This window comes from Melozone crissalis, unplaced genomic scaffold, assembly GCF_028551555.1.
Source record: "Melozone crissalis strain CALT ecotype California unplaced genomic scaffold, PUWL_Pcris_2 ptg000006l_1, whole genome shotgun sequence".
NCBI classification, from domain to species: Eukaryota; Metazoa; Chordata; class Aves; order Passeriformes; family Passerellidae; genus Melozone; species Melozone crissalis.
The window spans coordinates 37550142-37568794 of NW_026535784.1; the positions used below are offsets into that span (position 1 = coordinate 37550142).

The window sequence follows — 18653 nt, forward strand, 5'->3', positions numbered from 1 at the left end:
TAAGGACTAAATTCTTTAATTATCCTGATTCAGACCTAATAATCCTCAATAAAATCTCTACCCTCCATGTTACAGGCTTTGCTTTGTAAAAGTACAGTTTTCTGTTTTCTTCCTCTGAAGCTTGGTCTACCATATAGGGGGAAAACCCCCAGAATCAATCATCCAGATAGGCAGTAAAAGAATGAATGCAGCTCTGCAACTTGTTACTCTCCTCATTCCCCCAAGAAAGTGAGATGTCCCTCTAATCGTTTTGTATTCCAACAGGTGACATCTGACATGAAATAGGTTACCAAGCACTGGAAAGGAAAACAGTGCTTTGAGACAAAACAGGCAGCCTTACTCAGTTCTTCAGAATAAACTGTTTGGCCTGTATCTTCATGGTCATCTTATAAGGCTGAGCACCCACAAGCAAGGCTCTGCAGCATCTGATTTTGGGAAAACAAAGTTCTATGGATCTCAGACACGATTTGTCAAACTGGCGTCCTGCATCATTTGTAAAAACTGGCTGATTAAAGTAACAGCTTTTCACTGAAGCAAAAAATACCTCTTACTTTGTGTTTAAGGCCATAATTCACTTCCAGCTCCATGAGCAGCACGCTCTTTCGCACATTTAAAGTCTTCTGGAGTTCATCAAAAGTGGAATGAATGTCATCTACGATGCTAGCCTTTTGATTGGTTAACTGGTGTATGATTTCAGATATAAAGTGAAGCGCTGAGTCAATCTCTGGAAGCCTGAGGGAGGAATTAAATTACAAAGATTGCGGTTTCAAAAGTCATTAAACATTGGCCCTTGCCCTGGTATCTTTTGATTAAACCCTCTCATCAGCAGGCTGTCTTTAAATTTGGTCATTTCCCAGAAGTAAGTTCATTCCTTTTATAACCACACAGTGGGTCTGGTCTGATAAAATAAGGCTAAGCCACAGTCCTTCCCTGTGCAAATCCATTAGACTTTAAGCATTGCCAACAATGAGGCCTTGGATCCTGTCCTTTATGCTGTATATCTACTTGAGAAGATATAACTAGATTTATCCCACTTTTTCTTTTTTTTTTTTTAAGCCATTTTGCCACCGTAGTGTTTGTACCTGTCTTTTTAACAACCAGCATTATTTAGTTAGCTATCATTAAATTCATGACTGGACAGCAGTTTCCTCCTTAGCATTTTATGCCCCTTCTTTGCACGACACTTGCATTTCTAATGGCCTCTCTTTTGTAAAAGACAGACAGGAATCTTTTGCTCTTTTTGCTAACCCCTCAGTACATCCCACCCAATGCATTTTTTGTCCTTATGCTAGCCTCACTATCCCCATTTCCTAGGTAAACACCCACGGAACCAGCACATTAAAACATCTACCCCAGTCAGCACAGGAAGCCAGTGATAAAACTGAAAATGGAAAACAGTCAGTGGAGTCCCCATACCTTTTGTTGACAGCATCCAACTGGACTTGGAGGGAAGCCTTGTGTTGCTCCACCACATCCTTGAGTGGTACCGTGGGATGCTCTGCATGCTCTCCCTCGGTGCACTCCCGGCACATGGCTGTCTCACAGGACTGGCAGTAAAACTCCATCACCTGGAAAAGTGCACAACTCTGCACTCAAACATGGCAGCAGGAACATAACTCAAAGCACATCTTAGTGAGTCTTGAACTCGTTTATTAGCCAAGCTCTGAGACAAAGCTTCTGTTTTCTTATGCACAAATAATTTACTGCCTAAAAGATGGCTGTTATTCTTACATATTTTATATTAAAATGCTAATTTAAAAGCACTTAATTCTATAATAAAGTGTCAGAACAGCAGCCTGTGAACTGAACATCATTGCTGGTCCTAACATCATCTTTGTACTGTGTAATAGTAAGTTTTGGGGTTTCTCTTACAGACTCCATGAAACAACTCAAAAAAACCAGGCATTCAACTGCCCTCATTAACTCAATCCTTAGTCTTCTCATAGGGTTTGCTAAAGAAAGTGTAAACTTAGGCTGTTTTTCATAACAGGGTCACTCTTGAAACACAAACTCAGTGGAAATCACCAAACAACAAGTTTATTTGCTGGAGGAAAGCACCCTAAATGAATCTACATGCTGCAAGGAAAAATCTCCATATCCCATTACTAATCCCTTAAAACCATTAAAACCTCATATCTGAGATTGTAATTGGAATGCTGATCTACACTTGAAAGAGGAGGAGATTGTTTCAACCTCTTAAGTACCCAGCAAGATGCTCTTTAGAGATAAAAATAGATCTTTACATGTAATAGATAACCCAAATTCTGAATATATTCATGAAGGGAAAGAAACAGAGAAGTCCTGTGCCCAAAATCGCATGTTAGTCAAAATAATGCACATATATGCAAATTTGGCATGAGACTTTCTTTCCCAGCTAGTAAGTCCTTGGGCACAAAGCCTTTTAGGGTTATTAAAAAGGATATGAGGAAGTTTGTAGTATATGCTTCAAAGCAAGACATTGGCAGCTCCTTTGCATTCAGAGCATAGCATCAGAATCTTGAATAATTCAGTTGATGCTTCTGGCACTCAGACATCCTGCACAAAAATGGTTGTGCTGGATTTGTTGGTTGATGAGATGGTTGTGTAGAACCAGCTGTTTTCAGGTGAGCAGAGGGATTTGTAACAGCACCGTGCAAAATACCAGGCTGCTCCAAGGCATCTTGAGAATTAAGGAGGGGGATGCAATGACCATGTTTTGCGTGCGGCTGTGAGCATTAACAGGATTTTCCTCTGATAAGCTCCTTTCTGTCCTATTCCCATTCTTCCCTCTTATCTCAATTCACAAGATATGGGATTCACGTGCAGTGAGGGTTTAGTCATTTGTCAGCCACTCATGTAAGCTCAGAAAATTTAAAAGTTGATCCAAATAACCTGTGTAACATCAAATAGATCAGCAACAGGAAAAAAAAGTAAACCTTCAAAACAATGTCAACCCTCATGAACACTACTCCAGTCACTGTGAATTTAGCAGTCTCATTGTAGTAGGTCTCCGAGGCCTGATAGTTACTTTGGTAGGCACTGTGATTTGATGCATTCTTACAGTGCATAGAGGAAATCAGTTAAACAGAGTTTAGGATTTAAGTTCTTTTCAAAGGCTTCAAAAGTCTGCAATCAGAAGCAGTCAAAAAGAATAATACTTTACTAGGAAACTCTGAAATCTTCTTATATGGCCAAAAAAATTAATTCATTTATTTTGCATGAGTGTCCTAAATTCAACTTTCTGCCTCTCAAAAATTTAATGCTTAGGTTCAAGATATTTCAACACGCCCTTTATTTATTCAGTATTTTAATCTTTGGATACAGTGATTAGAATAATTTAGTATTTCTGTTCTCTACTAACCACCCCATAATAAACATCATTATATTTGCAGCCACATATAGAAGAAAGGAAGCATCTCATTGGCATTAAGGGTGTTCAGCCTAAACAACTTTCCTCCTCTTTATTTAAGCATCAGGGAAAGACAGAAGTTCAAATAACAAACAAATCACAAAGACCTAATGTGTATCTCTATATAGAAAAAGGTGTCTTTGACTCAAATTCAAAATGTCTCGAGAGAAGCAGCTTTCACTTCCCACTATAATTTTTGTATTGTGCATAGATGAAGGAGAAGGAAAACCTCATAATACAATCAAACCTTCAACTGTCTAGATAGGCTAATTTCCTATTTTTTTCTTAGCATCTCTTAATCAGGCAAGACTGAATTCTAACTACAGACAGACAAGTATCACTGACTTTTCATTTCTCCCCTCCATGCCCAATGTGAGCATCACATTTTGTGAATCTCCAAAAAAAATTTTCATTATGACAGGTTTGCCCTACAAAATATCTCAGAAAAGGACATTTGCCTCTACTTTCCAAATTCTAGAGAACTCTAGGACAGGATATACTGTAGCATGCAGCACTGGCTTCAGCTGTATTTCCGCAAATTCAACGAGAACATTCTCATTAGCTGTAATGAAATGTGAATTAATACCCACCAGTTCTGAAATCCCATCCAGTAATTCCTACCTTAAACCAGACCAGCATATTTCAGCACAATGATGTAACTAGAGACCCATGCACATCTTCACTACTATACTTCAACTGAATTTACAGAAACTTTTAAAATTGCATAATCAAGGATCCAAGTACTTCTGAACTAGATTTCACAAAGCCAAGACACACTAATTCCAGCCCTTCAAAGTTCAGGTCTTGACGAAAAAGCTCTCACCAATCACAAGCCCCTCTTCTCTAAAATCACATTTGTAAAATCACATTGCTCAGCCTCTGCTTTCTCTATGTTTGAATTAAAAGAGCAGTCTACAGCAAAAGGATGAGTCAGCTCTTTGCCACCCACCTTCCTCATGTCACACACACATGCTTAATTCCTCTGTCCCAGGGCTAGAGTGCACCTTAGCTTTGTGTGCTTTCGCTTTCTAAAGAATGTAAGTTTGAATTACCTGAGGGCACCTCTGAGCTACCTGATAAAATTTAGAATGTGTGCTTCTCTCCCTCCCTAGTCACAGCTTTTGCCCTACCCACAGATTACACTTTAATGGGATACATGAGTAAGTGACATGGTGGGAAGTACAGAGGTGAGGAGAAAAACCAAGGGGTTAAAAGGTAAGATATGAAGTCACTTCATAAGAATATCAAGGATAGGTGATTTTTTTATTTTTCTAAGAGAAGCATACAGGCAGTAAGCAACAGCTCCACAAGTTCAGGAAGTGTTTTTGAAGGAAAGATCTTATGCCTGTCAAGTTGCCAAGCTATGCTATGATCTTTTGAGAAAAAGCTAGTCAGAGAGAAGGCATTCTCTCTTGTTAAAAGGGTTTAATTTAATACTGTGTATCCTCTCTTGTTACACTCTAGAGGCAGAAAATACATTGCCCCACCTTCTACATTGTAAAAACATGGATCCTTCACTCTGAGCTGGTTTTCAGTTCAAATTCAAACAAAACCCAAGTATAGACATTTCAGAGGCTACACAACTGATTACATACAATGGAGTTAGAATTTCATAGCTTTTCCTGCCCTGGCTTTTGTACTTCCCCTAAATGATTGTAGATCAATGTTTCAAATCCAGAATGCTTTCATACATAAGAGCTGCAGGTGTTTCACACCTGAGAATAAAGCCAATCTTATTTTAATGTGTAGGCAGAAGATAAGAATCTTCTACTGGTTCAAAAGTTCCATATGTGCCCCATAACCTTGATTTAACAGGAACATACACTTGTGCTCCATGGTGGGTCAAAATGAGGAAGCGTTTTTTTATAGTTCAGGCACAGGTAATACAAAAGATCTTAAAACAAAAGTTGGTTAAGATACTACAAACTAAGTTTCATTCTTCATAAGAAGACACAGAACAAAGCTGCCACAAGAGAGGATGGGAGAATGTGCACAGAAGGTATAAAGTAAACGTACACATATGGAAAATATGAGTGATGGGAATAGGAGACCAACTGGGAAGGGAAAGTATCTAATCTACATGGCCTGAGGAAGGCTAAGTTCCAAGCAGACAGGCAAGCAAATGAGAAAGTATCTCTGCATCAGTTTCTATCTTAATCAGAGAGGTTTAAGTCCAGGATGGCTGAAATGATAGAAAAAAAAACTTGTTTAATCAGAAACTTATTTCCAAGCTAATATGAAGAAAAACTGGTAATATTTAAAAGAAACATATTTGATGCAAATAGTAAAAATACAATGGGTCTGACCCTACCTGAAACAATATGTAAAAATTAATGGTGACTGGATTTAGTGCAGAATGACTGCTGCTTCTGTAAAGGCATTCTCCTCCAGCTGCCAGCTCAATCTTTTTTCATTTCCTGAAGCCCCCAGTAAAGTTACTAGCAGCCAGGCACTTAGAATCATAGAATATCCTGAGCTGGAAGGGACCTACAAGGATCATCGAAATCAAACTCCTGGCCCTGCCAAGGACCGCCCCAAGAGTCACATCATGGGCCTAAAAGCATTGTCCAAATGCTTCTGGAACTCTGGCAGGCTTGATGCTGTGACCACTGCCCTGGGAATCACATTCCAGGGAAGACATTCTGGATGCAGATGTTTTAGATATTTCCTAATATCTAACCTATTTGCCACACAGTGCTCTTGTGTCCTGAACCTATAAAGCCAGCAGAATCCCATTTCCTCAGTGAGGCTTAAGGTGCCCAGCACCTTGTCCTGTGCACCCTTGCAGCCAGACCCACATGGCCAGCCTCAAGCAGCTCTCCCCAAATCTTACCTCAGCTCCTCCCATCACATGGACTAATGTGTGCACTTAGCTTTTCATTTCTTAGCTTCACAAAGCTTTAAATTGGAGTCACCCTCAGGCTAACCCCAACCCTCCCAGATGCCTACTGAAGCGAGAGGATGTTCCCATCACACACTACAATGTTTCCATCACTACTCAGCATCCTAAATGGCATGCTGTGTTTCAAGGCAAGCCAAGTTGGTTTAGAGGACTTACAAATGCACCTTTCCTTATAAAGGAGTTCTCAGAGAGGTATAAGGTGGCATGTTTTTGATTGTAGACAAGCCAGGTTTTTTTAAACATACCCAAAGAATAATCAGCTGATAATTTAAAACACAAAACAAATAATACCTTAATTTTGACCTTTTTCTGCATTTCTCAATCAAATGGCTCCTATCAAAATGGCCATGTCAGAAAACAACTATGATTCATTCTAAAGAGGGCAAATAAAATGCAAACAAAAACTAGGAATGCATTAATCAGTAACCACTACACACACATTAGTATAGTACATATTTTTAAAAGTTACACCAGTTATTCATTAATCAGAGTCCAACATCAGTTCTACAAGTCCACCTAATTCCAAGAGAGAAGGAACTGAGCTATTCCTCTATTACAGTAATCACTACCCATCAGCTGAATTACTCCTACACAACCAATGTACCTACACTGAGTATCAAATAACACAGTCCCCAGAAAGTTGTCTTAAACTACTGGCATGTTTCTTAGCTTGCATAGAAGCACAACATTCAGTTTACAATACAGCATTTCTGAGTTTTGCAGTCTCTATTTACATATTTGCATAAGTTAACCTATGAGTCAGGAGCTCATATGCCTATCATGAAGTTACACAGGTTAACACTGAAAATTGTGAAGTAAGCAGAGTTAACTCAGTTGGGGGCACTTGCCAATGAATATACTGATATGATTTGAGGATGTGGTTGAGGACATGCTAGGTAAAAAGAGTAGGCAAAAGGAAAAAACAAAGCAGCCTCCAAGAACTGATATGAGAGATCCACAAAACACTGCAGATAAACAGAAGTGCTCTGTTTCTAGCCTGTGCTGATCCAAAGCGTCCTACGCTAGGAATCACTTTTATTTGAGCTAGGAATCACTTTTATTTGGTTCTGTGTTAATATGTTCACATATCTTTTGGTACTGCCCTAGCGTGCAGGTCAGTAAAACTCATAAGGTCCTTGTCACATATTGCCAGACAAACACACAGCTAGCCACAGCAACAGCTGATGCTACAAGGGCTAAGGAAACCCAACCCAAAGAAGTAAAGGCACAAGGTTCAGTACTTGCAGGACAATAATTCTGACCAAATGTGCCAAAAGACATCATCATCCCAGATGACTGGTAAGATAAAATAACATCCTGACTACTTCAAGATGCTCCACTGAAAACATTTGAGTTAATTTGAAGAATCAATTGTGTTTTGCTGATATATTATAAAATCAAAGAAATAGTATGATTTACTTCCCCTGCTTTCTCTTTAGAAAAAGACACCCATGAAACACAGACAAGTCAGCACATATCAATGCCTGCACACAGCACAGGCGGCTGTCTCACTTACATTTCCATCATGATTGGGGCAGGAGAGTGGTTTGCCTGCAGCAACAGCAGTGACAGTCTCCAAGATGGAGGACTCCTCAATGCTGTTGTCCGGCGTTCGCTGCAGGACATCCATCAGGTTGGTGATAAAGAAGTTGTTCTGGAGTGCAGAAACCCCTTTCTCTGGCAGAATGGAGGTCTGGCGGCACACGGGGCAAGAAAGGGTTAAGCTATGGGCTGGAATGTAATTCTGTAAACACCTATGGGGAAGGAAGGTGGAAGGAGAAAGAAAGGGAAAGTATCATCAAAGAGGGAAAAAAGCCCTTTCATCAGTTAAAGAGCTGGTTTGAAATAGTGCTACCCCTACTTATAAAAGTACATCAAACAGGCTTCTGAAGCAAAAGTGATTATGGGGAATAATTTTTCATTTAAACGTTTTTTTACTCTGCCACATGAAAAAAAAAGGTTCAATAAGCAGACATCATTAAAAGAGTTACATGCCTTTTTTGGGATATTCATGCAGTTGATCATGCTTTCAGATGCCTACTGCATGCTGCTCACAGGATGTTTTATGCAGTAAAAATTTTGAATTTATCTGATAAAGTCTGACAGACATGAAGTTGCATCAAGTATTTGAGCCTGTGCCTTTAACTGACTAATTGATGCTTGACCCTTGTCTTTCCAACAGAATCTCCTTTAATAACTTGTGTTTGTGGGTTTAGTGTTTCAGAGGTAAAACATAGTCCCAATAAAATCAAAGGAAATTTTTTCATGTATTTCAATTTGGAAAGTTATTTGGCAGCTACCCAAAATCAACAGAGCTTTCTTTATGACATGGGGAACTACCTGCTATGTTATCACAGTTTATGTTAAGGGGAGTTTTGGAGGAAATTTTTGTTTGTGTTTGATTGGGAGGGCAGTGTTGATGTTTTTCAGAAAAAATAAATTTCACAGAGTATAAATCTGACACAAAAGTTCAGCAATCAACAATATGCACAATATGCATCAGGCTGGCCCAGGTGAGACTTAAGGCCACTTTTGGCTTTGGAAATAAAGTTAACACCTGCCTGGGCATGCAATATACAGTTGCATGCAATATCCTATATTCAATATGGTCCTGTAAGCAGAAGAGGCTTTGCAGAATGCAGTTCTTAAGGGGAGCAGTGCTACACCAAATTCCTCATGAGATGCCAGCTGAGAAAGTGTGACCTCACACAGCTCCACAAGCCCTTTACAAGGGTTTTGGTTGCACCACTCTTCATCTTCCCCTGGCAGCCCTCCTCCTGACCCCCCAGTAAGGGCTCCATGAAAGGAGAGCTTAGACTTTGCACATCAACACTTCACTGGAAGAGTTCTTCCAGCTTCTCTCCATAACCAGATCAGCCTAAGAGGATTACAGTGAAAACCAGAAGCTAACCTTAGGCTTTACACATGAACAGAAGTCAGGAAACTTAACACATGATGGTGAAAATCTTGTCTCACTGACTTCAGTAAGAGTTTCAGTGCAGCCTTTTTTAATGCTGGTATTTCCTATTGTTCTACAAAAGATCGGTTCATCTGACACAGGCAGAGATCCAAAATTTTTCTTTCACCCTGTGCAAAATTAGAGATTCACACCACAATTCTTCCTAAAAGGTGGAAATCTCCTAAATTAAATGTGTTCACACCGCTATATACCATTTATAAACATTCTACTGCCATTCAATATACAATCCAGAGTTGCATCTCATCATCAGATTAAGAACTAACCATTGATTCTTCACCAAACTTTTCTGCAGGCCTGTATTTTTCACAATTTGATGGATAATGCAACGTTAAAGTATCATTATGCATATGCAGTTCATTCAGCCAAAGACAGTAAAAGGCAGGTTGGTTTATCACATCTCTTTCCAGAGAGTTTTCCCACTTCAGTCAACCAAACTGCAGAATAATGAAGACATTTAATCTCGGGTTATTAATAATGTATATATCATGTAAAACTCTTGGACATTAAAAGGATGGGATAATTACTTATTGACTTAGTAAATCAACAAATATTTTTTTTCTTGCTTCTAATTACACGATAATCAGAATAAATTTGAGACCATTAACTTGAGGTCCAAATTCTGGCTATCATCACCTTTCACACTGTAGTAACCATATTCATTAGTTTAATTGGATTTACTTTTTGTTTACTCTTGCATAAAGGGAATGTATTCCAAATATGCCACTGCTGTCTCTTCTTCCTGCATGACACAAATATGTTTTTCTACATCTCTTCCTCTCCAGCCTTCCCAGACTTTATCATGCCTTAACAGGACATGTACAAGTAAAGGGGAAAGTCCCGTTCCACTAAAGGATGCCTTGTCCTGTGCTTGCAGCATGACACAAATCCTGAGTTACCAGCCTGAGGAAAGGACTTACCTCTCACAGAAAGTGTGCAGGCAGGGAAGTACTTTGGGGTTCTTGTAACGGTCCAGGCATATGCTGCAAATCAGAAACTGCTTGTCAATCTGACGGACCACAGGACTTGGGATGTTGGAGCCTTCACTGGCCATCCTAGACCACTGACATGTGGGTCCTGTTCCCTTCTACCCTGCACACTGCTGGAGCAGGGTGGGAAAAAGAAGTAAAGAAGAAAAGAAAAAAAATAAGAAAAACGGCTTATAAACTCAATGAAATAACAAAATCTTTGACAATTCCACTCATGTTTTATCCTTATGCAGGAATTCATACTTCCATATAAAACCAAAACAAGAAAGAATTAAACTTCTAAAATGGATTATCACTGATGACAGCCAGGCAAACAGTCAGCAACATCTACAACACCTTTGCCTCAGCATTCTGGAAAGGCATGCTGCCTCTGGACTGAAAGAGTTACGGGACTGTCTGGTTTTAAAGAAAACCCATGATGAAAACATTCTTGTGCCAATAGGTTCAGCCAGCGCTAACAAACATCGGATTTCTTACGTCTACAGTACTGCTGGCAAAATGCTCAAACTGGAACTGCACCAGCCAGTCAAATGGCTGCATCACAGACAGAGTTTGAAAATTGTTCACCTAACAATTTTTTCCCTTGTCGGTGCTGGTATTGCCAAAAATATCGTAGATTTTGACTACAGGAAGCCTCTGAACCAGACAGCCCCTGGGAAGAAATGCTTAAATTCTGCATCACCAGTAGGGATGAGGTAGACACAATGAAAATCCTCATGATAAAAGAGCAAAGAAGAGGCAACTGATAGCCACTGAGAATCAGCAATAGCAGGGTGAAGCACATCCAAATAATAAATGCAATAAAAATGTCATTCTAGGCAGAACTAGTAGTAAGAATCATGTTTCTAGGACTGAGGATTCTTCATAATCTGGCACATAAAGCATGAAATAAAAGGCTAAGAAAAAAGTCTACTAACTGTTAGAATTAAAATCGCAGGTTAAAGAGATGGCAGCAGGCTTGGAACGCCTCCTGTCCTGGAACAAGGCACAGGGAGAGAAAAACGTAGGTTCTTTTCAGCTGGAGATACAGATTATAGCCAATAATAGAATAAATTATGAAAAGAGAAGACAGGAGGAAAAGGATGGGAGCAACCACAGAAAAAAGTAAACTGTCTGCTAAAATAGTTTAGGGAAGCCTGGCAAGCAGCGTCCCTGGCAGGGTGGCCCAGCAGGAACTGCTGTCCATCAGCATTTCTAGCAGGCTGAAGTGCCAGGAGGTGCAGGCGCGAGTGCCGCAGCACCGAGCTCTGCCAGACCTCCCGCACCCACAGCGGAACCGGCTCCTCTTCTCTCTGAGCTGCAGCCCAGCCGGCCTTCTCTGCAGGTACACTCCTGAGGGGTCTAACTGCTTCCTGAACAATTTCTACCCCTTTTTACTCACCCATTTCAGACAATTTGAGATCTAGCTTGAGGGCAGTTCAGGATTTCCAAGACAGAAACAACAAGCCCTCTGCTGATCATGTTCAAAGGTCATGCAAAGCAGAATGCTTTGCATGACCTCTGTAGCATTTTATTGTTAGTGTTACATTAGGTCTTCTTCCTGTGCTTGAACGAACAGCACACTAGACTGTCAGAGTTGAACCCATGCTGCTCGTCCTGAGCTGTGTACTTAGCCATACTGCTATGTTTTACTTACTACACTGAGCAAGGGGCTATTTCTAGGATAATGACAGTGATTATGGATCATAAGTCAGCTCTGCTGGCTTCCCTGATAACAAGTTCCTGGGGCATCGCCTCGGTGTTAGCAAATTCAGCAGCATGAAGTTATTCACAGTTCAAATACCCAACAGCAGTAACTGACATTTCATTCAATGGAAAACACTTATGGCAGGTCCTTTTGTTTCCTTTTATACCGGGGAAGGGGAAACTGCAATTATAAAAATTGCTCTAGTACTCATAAAATATCACGTTTACTCATGACCCAAAAATGCATGATTTCAGGATTGATAATATTAGCACGTCTTTTACATATTTTTTAATATTAAAAAAAAATCCCTATAGTAAGATAAAATGTATTACATAAACACAAATTATTTTTTCCTATTTAAATGCCAAAAATCACAGAGAATTAACCTTAGGAGATCAATTAGCAAACCACATTACTTTTAAAAAGCTTGAGTTAAAGGTGGCTTTACAAGAAATGGAACCAAAATATCTGGCTTTTACAAAACAGAGTAGAAAGACCAGATAATAAAATTCCCATTAACGTATTCATACATTTGGCAGCTTAACATGCAGAACATCAGCGACATGTTTCAAAAGGAAAATTCATTCTACCACTCGCACAGCTGTGTTTGCCTCCCACCCTCCCTCCCCAAATGTTAGAGGCAGGGACTCAAATAAAACAGGGAAGATAATCAGAAGCAGGAGGATTTCTTATCAAAAGCATGGTTTCCACATTGGACACACCAACAGTATAATTTTTTTGTTATAGACTGAACATAAACTACTGGAAAAAGCTGTACTTAAGATATGAAAGAATAGGTCTCCAGCGAATGCTGCCTGTCATTTAACAGAAGAAAGTTCTCTAGCAGCCAGGTATTTTCTGTACTTCATCTTTCCCTTATCAAGTAAAGCTACAACAGCACATAGTGGTTACACAAGAAAATCTGCTGCTGGCTGAAAAAAAATAATGCTGATTTAACCTGGTTTTCATCTTAGTTTTTCACATTCTTCCAATGTCACCACAAAATCAAGTAATTCTTAGCATTTCATAGACAAATCTCATGCCAGCTACTTTATTTTTCAAATGCTCATCCTTTAAGCTTTGTCAACAAAAGAAACCATTAATGATTCAGAAATAAGTGCTTTTAATACTCTGTATTTGTCTGAAATGCAGCAGGCTATGACTGTCATTTATCCCCTGTGTTCACATAAATCAGATTTAAAACATGCACCTGGAAACAGAATTTCATCTGTACATTTCAAGCTTTGGTCACTACCTGGTACAACTTCTCACACTAAAAGTCCCTTTAAAAAAATCTTTTGAGTATGGGATTTGCAGGAGATTTTAAGGTCGGCAGAAAAAAAAATATTGGGTTAGTTCAAACTAAACGACCAGCTAATACAGCCTCTCTAAGGCAGCCTTTCTAAGGCAATTCCACCTTTGATGTAATCTTGATGAATGTGATGTAGCTATGAGAAGGATAATTTTGCTCATTCACTCAATGAAAGCAACTGTACAATCAAAGAGTCTTTGAAGAAAATCTGAAGATTTTAGACAACGTTTTTGAATTTCATCCAACAGTATTTTTTCTGATTTACTGCTATGCTTGCAGCAATGTAAGTTTTAAATGTATTAGCAGTGTGAGATTTTGCAAAGTAACACTACATGAAAACATGAAAAATGGGGTTTTTTTAAAGTAGCATCTTCTGAGCTCAAAAACTGCCAGAGTGCTTTTCAGAGGTTCATTATGTCTCACAATCAAAATAGAGCAGCTAAAGCATGAGCTTCAAAAACGGGGCTATTACTTTTCCATGTAGTTACACTCTTTAATTTAAATATGCAAAGCTAAAGCACTAGGAAACATTGCACCAAACAAGACATAAGCCCCCACCCATTTATCTGTCACACACACACACACACTCAAAACCAAATTCGGGTTCGGAAAACCAAGCGCAGTAAAGGGTTCTGAAATTTACTCCCTTTGTCGCCCTTTTGAGGCTCAAGGATCGCTATCTTCCCAGCACCCCCCAAAAACAGCATCACTCTTTTTCCTTCTGCTTGGAGATACGATTTTCATTTAAAATATACTGGACAGCAAAGAAAGGAAAAAACAATGGCTCTCAAAGCTAGTGGAAAGCTTTGCCCCGCTATGCATGCATGCCTTCAGGAAAGCCAGGGTGCGGCCCCACCCATATGAAAGGAACTTCCTATAGCACTGGAAAAGGAGGAAAAGAAAAAAATCACGGTCGGTATAGCAAATAACAGTTCCAGAAGAGTTGTTTCAGGCAAATAGAGACATGTAACAGAAAAATGCATCCTTTCTAGAGTATCCTCAAATGAGCTCTGGAACTCCTGAAAATTCTCTATTAGTTTCCCAGCCGAGAAAAGACATTGAGGAATCAAGTAACTGTTCACTTCACAGGATTTTATTCCTAAAAGAGCAGAATTTTGTGTTACAATACACTGCTGTCTCTGAAATCCACCCAGCCAGAGCTGCAACTAGCTTGAAAGTACAGCCTGAGGAGAACAAATTGCTTACAGCTTATTCATCCTCTTCTTATCAATGGTATTCACAACCTACAGGGTCTATTCATGTACTATGAATGAATAGGTTTCCAATGGCAACGTTTCCAAAGGAACAGTTAGGCCTCCAGAGCCATAAGAAAGGGTGGGGAACCTCAATAATGTTGCTTCAAGGACTGGGAGAGCGGAGGCTTTAAAGTCCTTAAAACAGATAGATCACCTGTCCACAGTCTGTAGGAATAAAGAACAGATTCAAGCTATTTCTAGCAGCAGCCCCCAGATTAGCCAATACAGAATACACTGAGCAAATTAATAATCAGAACCACCACACAGTCCACTTGTGTAAAAGGCTTGATAAGCTAAATTTGCATTCCTTTCTCTCCCACTCTTGCAATCAGCTTAGTGCCTTGTTTAAAACACAGCAACCCTCTTCATTCTTACAGCATGCAGAAATGTAATGAACAATCAGGGGCCAAAGCAGGAGCAACCCAGCAGCAGCCACCAGGAATAACACTGAGCAAACTTGAGCATTTCAGACCTACCCATCTTTGTAGAAAAATAGCTTAATCAGTGCAGTGCTGAGGATAAAATCCTTGCAGGGACGGAGCTGCAGTTCCGCAGTAATCCAAACGAACAAACCATCATCTGTTAATATTTCAAGCCTCACGCTTAAGACTGCTAAGGAGTCCCTATCACAGCACAATCATTATTAGATGCACAAGAGATTTTGTGCTCTAAGGAATGACGCTCTATTCCATGAAGAGGACAGGTGGAAAGAAAAATGGAAGAATAAGAGGAGGCCCAGTGAAGTCGTCATGAATTTTTTTTTTCTCCCTGGGTCATTTACAAGTGGGAGACCCCTTCAGGATTCAAACCAATCAATCTTTATTTAGCACATCTTTTTCTCACTCAGCCTGTGTAGAAAGACTGCAGCAAATGGTGCAAGGGATTGTGGGATGGGGATGCAGCAGAGAGCTGCAACCAGATTCGCTGGGCTCTTTTTTTTCCTCCCTACTCAGCAATCAGCTGTTCCGAGGCTCCGCGCACGGCCATTGAATTTGGTCACCAGAATGTTATTACAGGATTAGCGGGCGGAGACAGCTACCACTGTGCATCTGGCATGTCAATGCAGCTAAGAAATACATATGCAAATACTACTCACAAATCGGAAAAAGGATTTAACTCCGAAGGAGAGAGTAAGTATTACATAACACCCATTACCAGGACAGCTGCCAGAGATAAAACGAAAGCACTTTCGTTTATAAAGAAGATAAAGTTTAAAATTTAATGATTTCACTCGGATTTTTCCAGGATTCTGGGTATTTCTTGGAAAGTAATTCTTCCCTGCTCCAACTTTAAGAAGCAACAAAAGACCCCACAAACGCTCTTAGTCTCTCTCCAGATGTTTAAAGCAGAAGCAAAGAGCCTCTCCGGAAAAGTGTGCTACTGACACACAAACCAGCAGCAGCTTCTATTACAGAGCCATATATTTGACCTGACTCAGTCTCAAGTCAAATATTCAAGGCAGCAAGTAGTAAGCTCATATTCAAGGAATTTGAGAATCAAAGCTAACAGACTGTTCAACTTTTCTATAAACATTAATGAAAATGTATATTATTATTATCATAGTTAATCTATTTACTTGCTTACATTTTTTAAAATTTCACAGATCAACTCTGATTTTACTAGGCTGTTACCAAAGAAATAAAAAAAAATTGTGCCTGCCATTTTTCAGCTAACAGGGAAGGTTGTTAAAAAGCTGTTTGTGAATACGCAGACACTACTGAAGTAAAGCAACATAGAATTAGCTTTGTCTTCCAGTATAACAGCTGGTGGGTTTTGCAGACAAGGTAGTATTTGCATCTCTAAATATAGTGTATCTTTTCTTTTGAAAAAACCAAATCATATGCAAGTATTTCAGCTAACTGAGGCTAACAAAGCTTCCCACAAATAAAAGAACACAAAGCACCATTTGCATCAATAAGAAAACACATGGGGCTTAAATACTCTCTTTGCCACCCGACTTAATTAGGACAGATACAGCTATTTTAGAAGTTTAAAATGTTGTCCCAAGCTCTTTAAGTACGGTTTCCATTTTATTCCACTCTTGAATTGATGAGTTAAATAGTATTAAAAATCATTTAAAGTGACTGAAATGTAATCTAAATTCCTGTTGAAAATACAAATTCTGTACACATCCTTTACTTTCCACTTAATGATCATTTAGCCGGATCATTTTATGCATCAGACAGATCCAGCCTGGTTTCCCTGGACAATATGCCACAGGGTGAAGGCATGTTGTAATCCAGTTTATAACCTGAAATGAAACATCAGGCAGCGTGTGTACATGTATCAGGGCTTGGGGTGCCTGTGCCAAAATACTGCCCCTCTAACTCCCTTAACATGTGCTGAACTCAATCAAAGAGAGAGCACAAGGTATGTTTCATTTTAGCTCCAATATTTAAGAGCAGCAGGCATCTGGACAGCAGGATTCACAGTTTAAAAGAAGGCCAGAGATTTCAGGCATGTTTTTGGAGACATAGTTTTTTTATTCTTTGGTTCGGGGAGGTTTCTGGTTTTCTTTTCAAACTGTCTGAGGAATCCGTATTGCAAAGGACAAGCAAAAGGTTTCACTCCCACAAGAAGATCCAAGGCCTTTTTTATTTCTGCCAGTGGAACAAGACATTTATAACAAAAATCAAGTGATAAAGTTCAGGAGCGGCACCCCCAGAACTGAAGACTGTCGGACAGAAGCGTGCAGGCACAATTTAGTTGCTTGCTCATTTCTAACACTGCATTTACATACACTGAAACAGAATGACCAATATCACTCAAATTACTATTTCCATTTATGGTCAGCAGTAAGGACTATGTACCCCTCTGAACTGATCCCATAACATACCTCATGGCCAAAGGAGACTGCTGGAGCCACAGCTGCAGCCACTCTGATAGGGAAATACACTTCCAAAAGAGAGATACCTTCAAAGTGCTGTTCTCTTAAAATTAACTCTGAAAGTTGCCTGCTGACAATGAGCTGATACTCCACAAATTATCCTGCTCCTTCAACAGAACAAAAATGTGGTACTGTGGCAAGGAAGTTGAGACAAAAGGCATAGCGTTTCTCTGAGATTTTTCTTGTTATGTGTTGATACGTGGGTTCCTTCTCCTTAGTGAAGAGGAAATTGATTCAATCTTGCACTTTACCCCCATAGCAGTTACAACCAGACTCATTCAAATAGGTTTATTGTATGTGCATGTCTTTTGTGCTGGGAGATGGGGGTGGGGGTGGTCATTATATGCTTTGTTTTGTTTGTTGTTTTTCTGTTTTTATTTTAAAAAGAATAGGCTACTTTTCCTCAGAAAATTGCTGCATTTCATTGTTGCTGTTGACTTATCTGTGTCACTGCTGACCACTGAAGAAAGTTCTGGAGAAGAAAATACATAGTACATGCCATCTTTGTAGTGCCGTGGAAGACTGATCTAGCTTCTCTTGTCATCCCCTGTAAATGTCCTGGGTTTTGAATAACTTATTGTTTCTCGTTGCAAACACAACCTGAATTCATATTCTTAGGGAGGCCATGATTATTAAGCTACAAAAAAACCCTCAAAGTTAACTTACAGGTCATAGGTAGATATTGATAATATTAAATAAGTCATTCAAACACTCCAAGTTAAGACTAATGGTCTGCACTGAAGCCTATACTATAAACTGACTGAATGAGAGTAGTCTAGCTCACCCTGCTGTACAAGAGATTTTAAGGTCAGCAGAAAAAAAAATATTGGGTTAGTTCAAACTAAATGACCAGCTAATACAGTCCTGGCAATTAAGGCTGACTGAAAAGTAAGAGATGTGAGAGACCAGAAATCAATTACCCAAAGCCAACATGCTGGAAATGAGGATTAGATTAGGAACACAAATATAGCATAGGATGTGCTGTTACAGCGATCACACAGCTCCACACATCCCTAATACAACCCTGGTGCCAGGAGAGCAAGTGGGGTGAAACAGCAAAGTTTTGTCATTGTGGAGCCATGCCCACAACCAGGAATCAAGGGGCCTAAGTCTCCCTTATGAGCCGGTGGCCTTTACCTTTCACTGCTGCAGTTGTGAACCCATGCAGACCCAGCAGCTTCCAGAGAGCAAGTGCAACTTCCAGTCCTCACTCCACATCCTCCAGTAGTCCAGGCTGTAGCTCACACCCTCTGAG

General features: G+C 39.7%; 1 protein-coding gene across 17 annotated transcripts in view; it reads right to left on the reverse strand.

The window, feature by feature from the left end:
• The window catches only part of TRIM2 (tripartite motif containing 2), an 85213-nt gene that overhangs the window by 25124 nt on the left and 41436 nt on the right, over nucleotides 1-18653 (reverse strand). For 8 of the 17 annotated variants that reach the window (XM_054291195.1, XM_054291132.1, XM_054291211.1 and 5 more), the window contains 4 exons: nucleotides 10188-10369; nucleotides 7807-8044; nucleotides 1417-1568; nucleotides 552-732 (listed from right to left, as the gene is read on the reverse strand). In XM_054291195.1, the coding sequence (XP_054147170.1) occupies nucleotides 552-732; nucleotides 1417-1568; nucleotides 7807-8044; nucleotides 10188-10321 (705 nt within the window). In that variant the 5' untranslated portion in view covers nucleotides 10322-10369. Of the gene's footprint in view, nucleotides 1-551; nucleotides 733-1416; nucleotides 1569-7806; nucleotides 8045-10187; nucleotides 10370-11173; nucleotides 11232-14987; nucleotides 15359-18653 lie in introns of those variants that run through there. The other 9 variants (XM_054291246.1, XM_054291158.1, XM_054291255.1 and 6 more) reach the window with 6 other exon arrangements.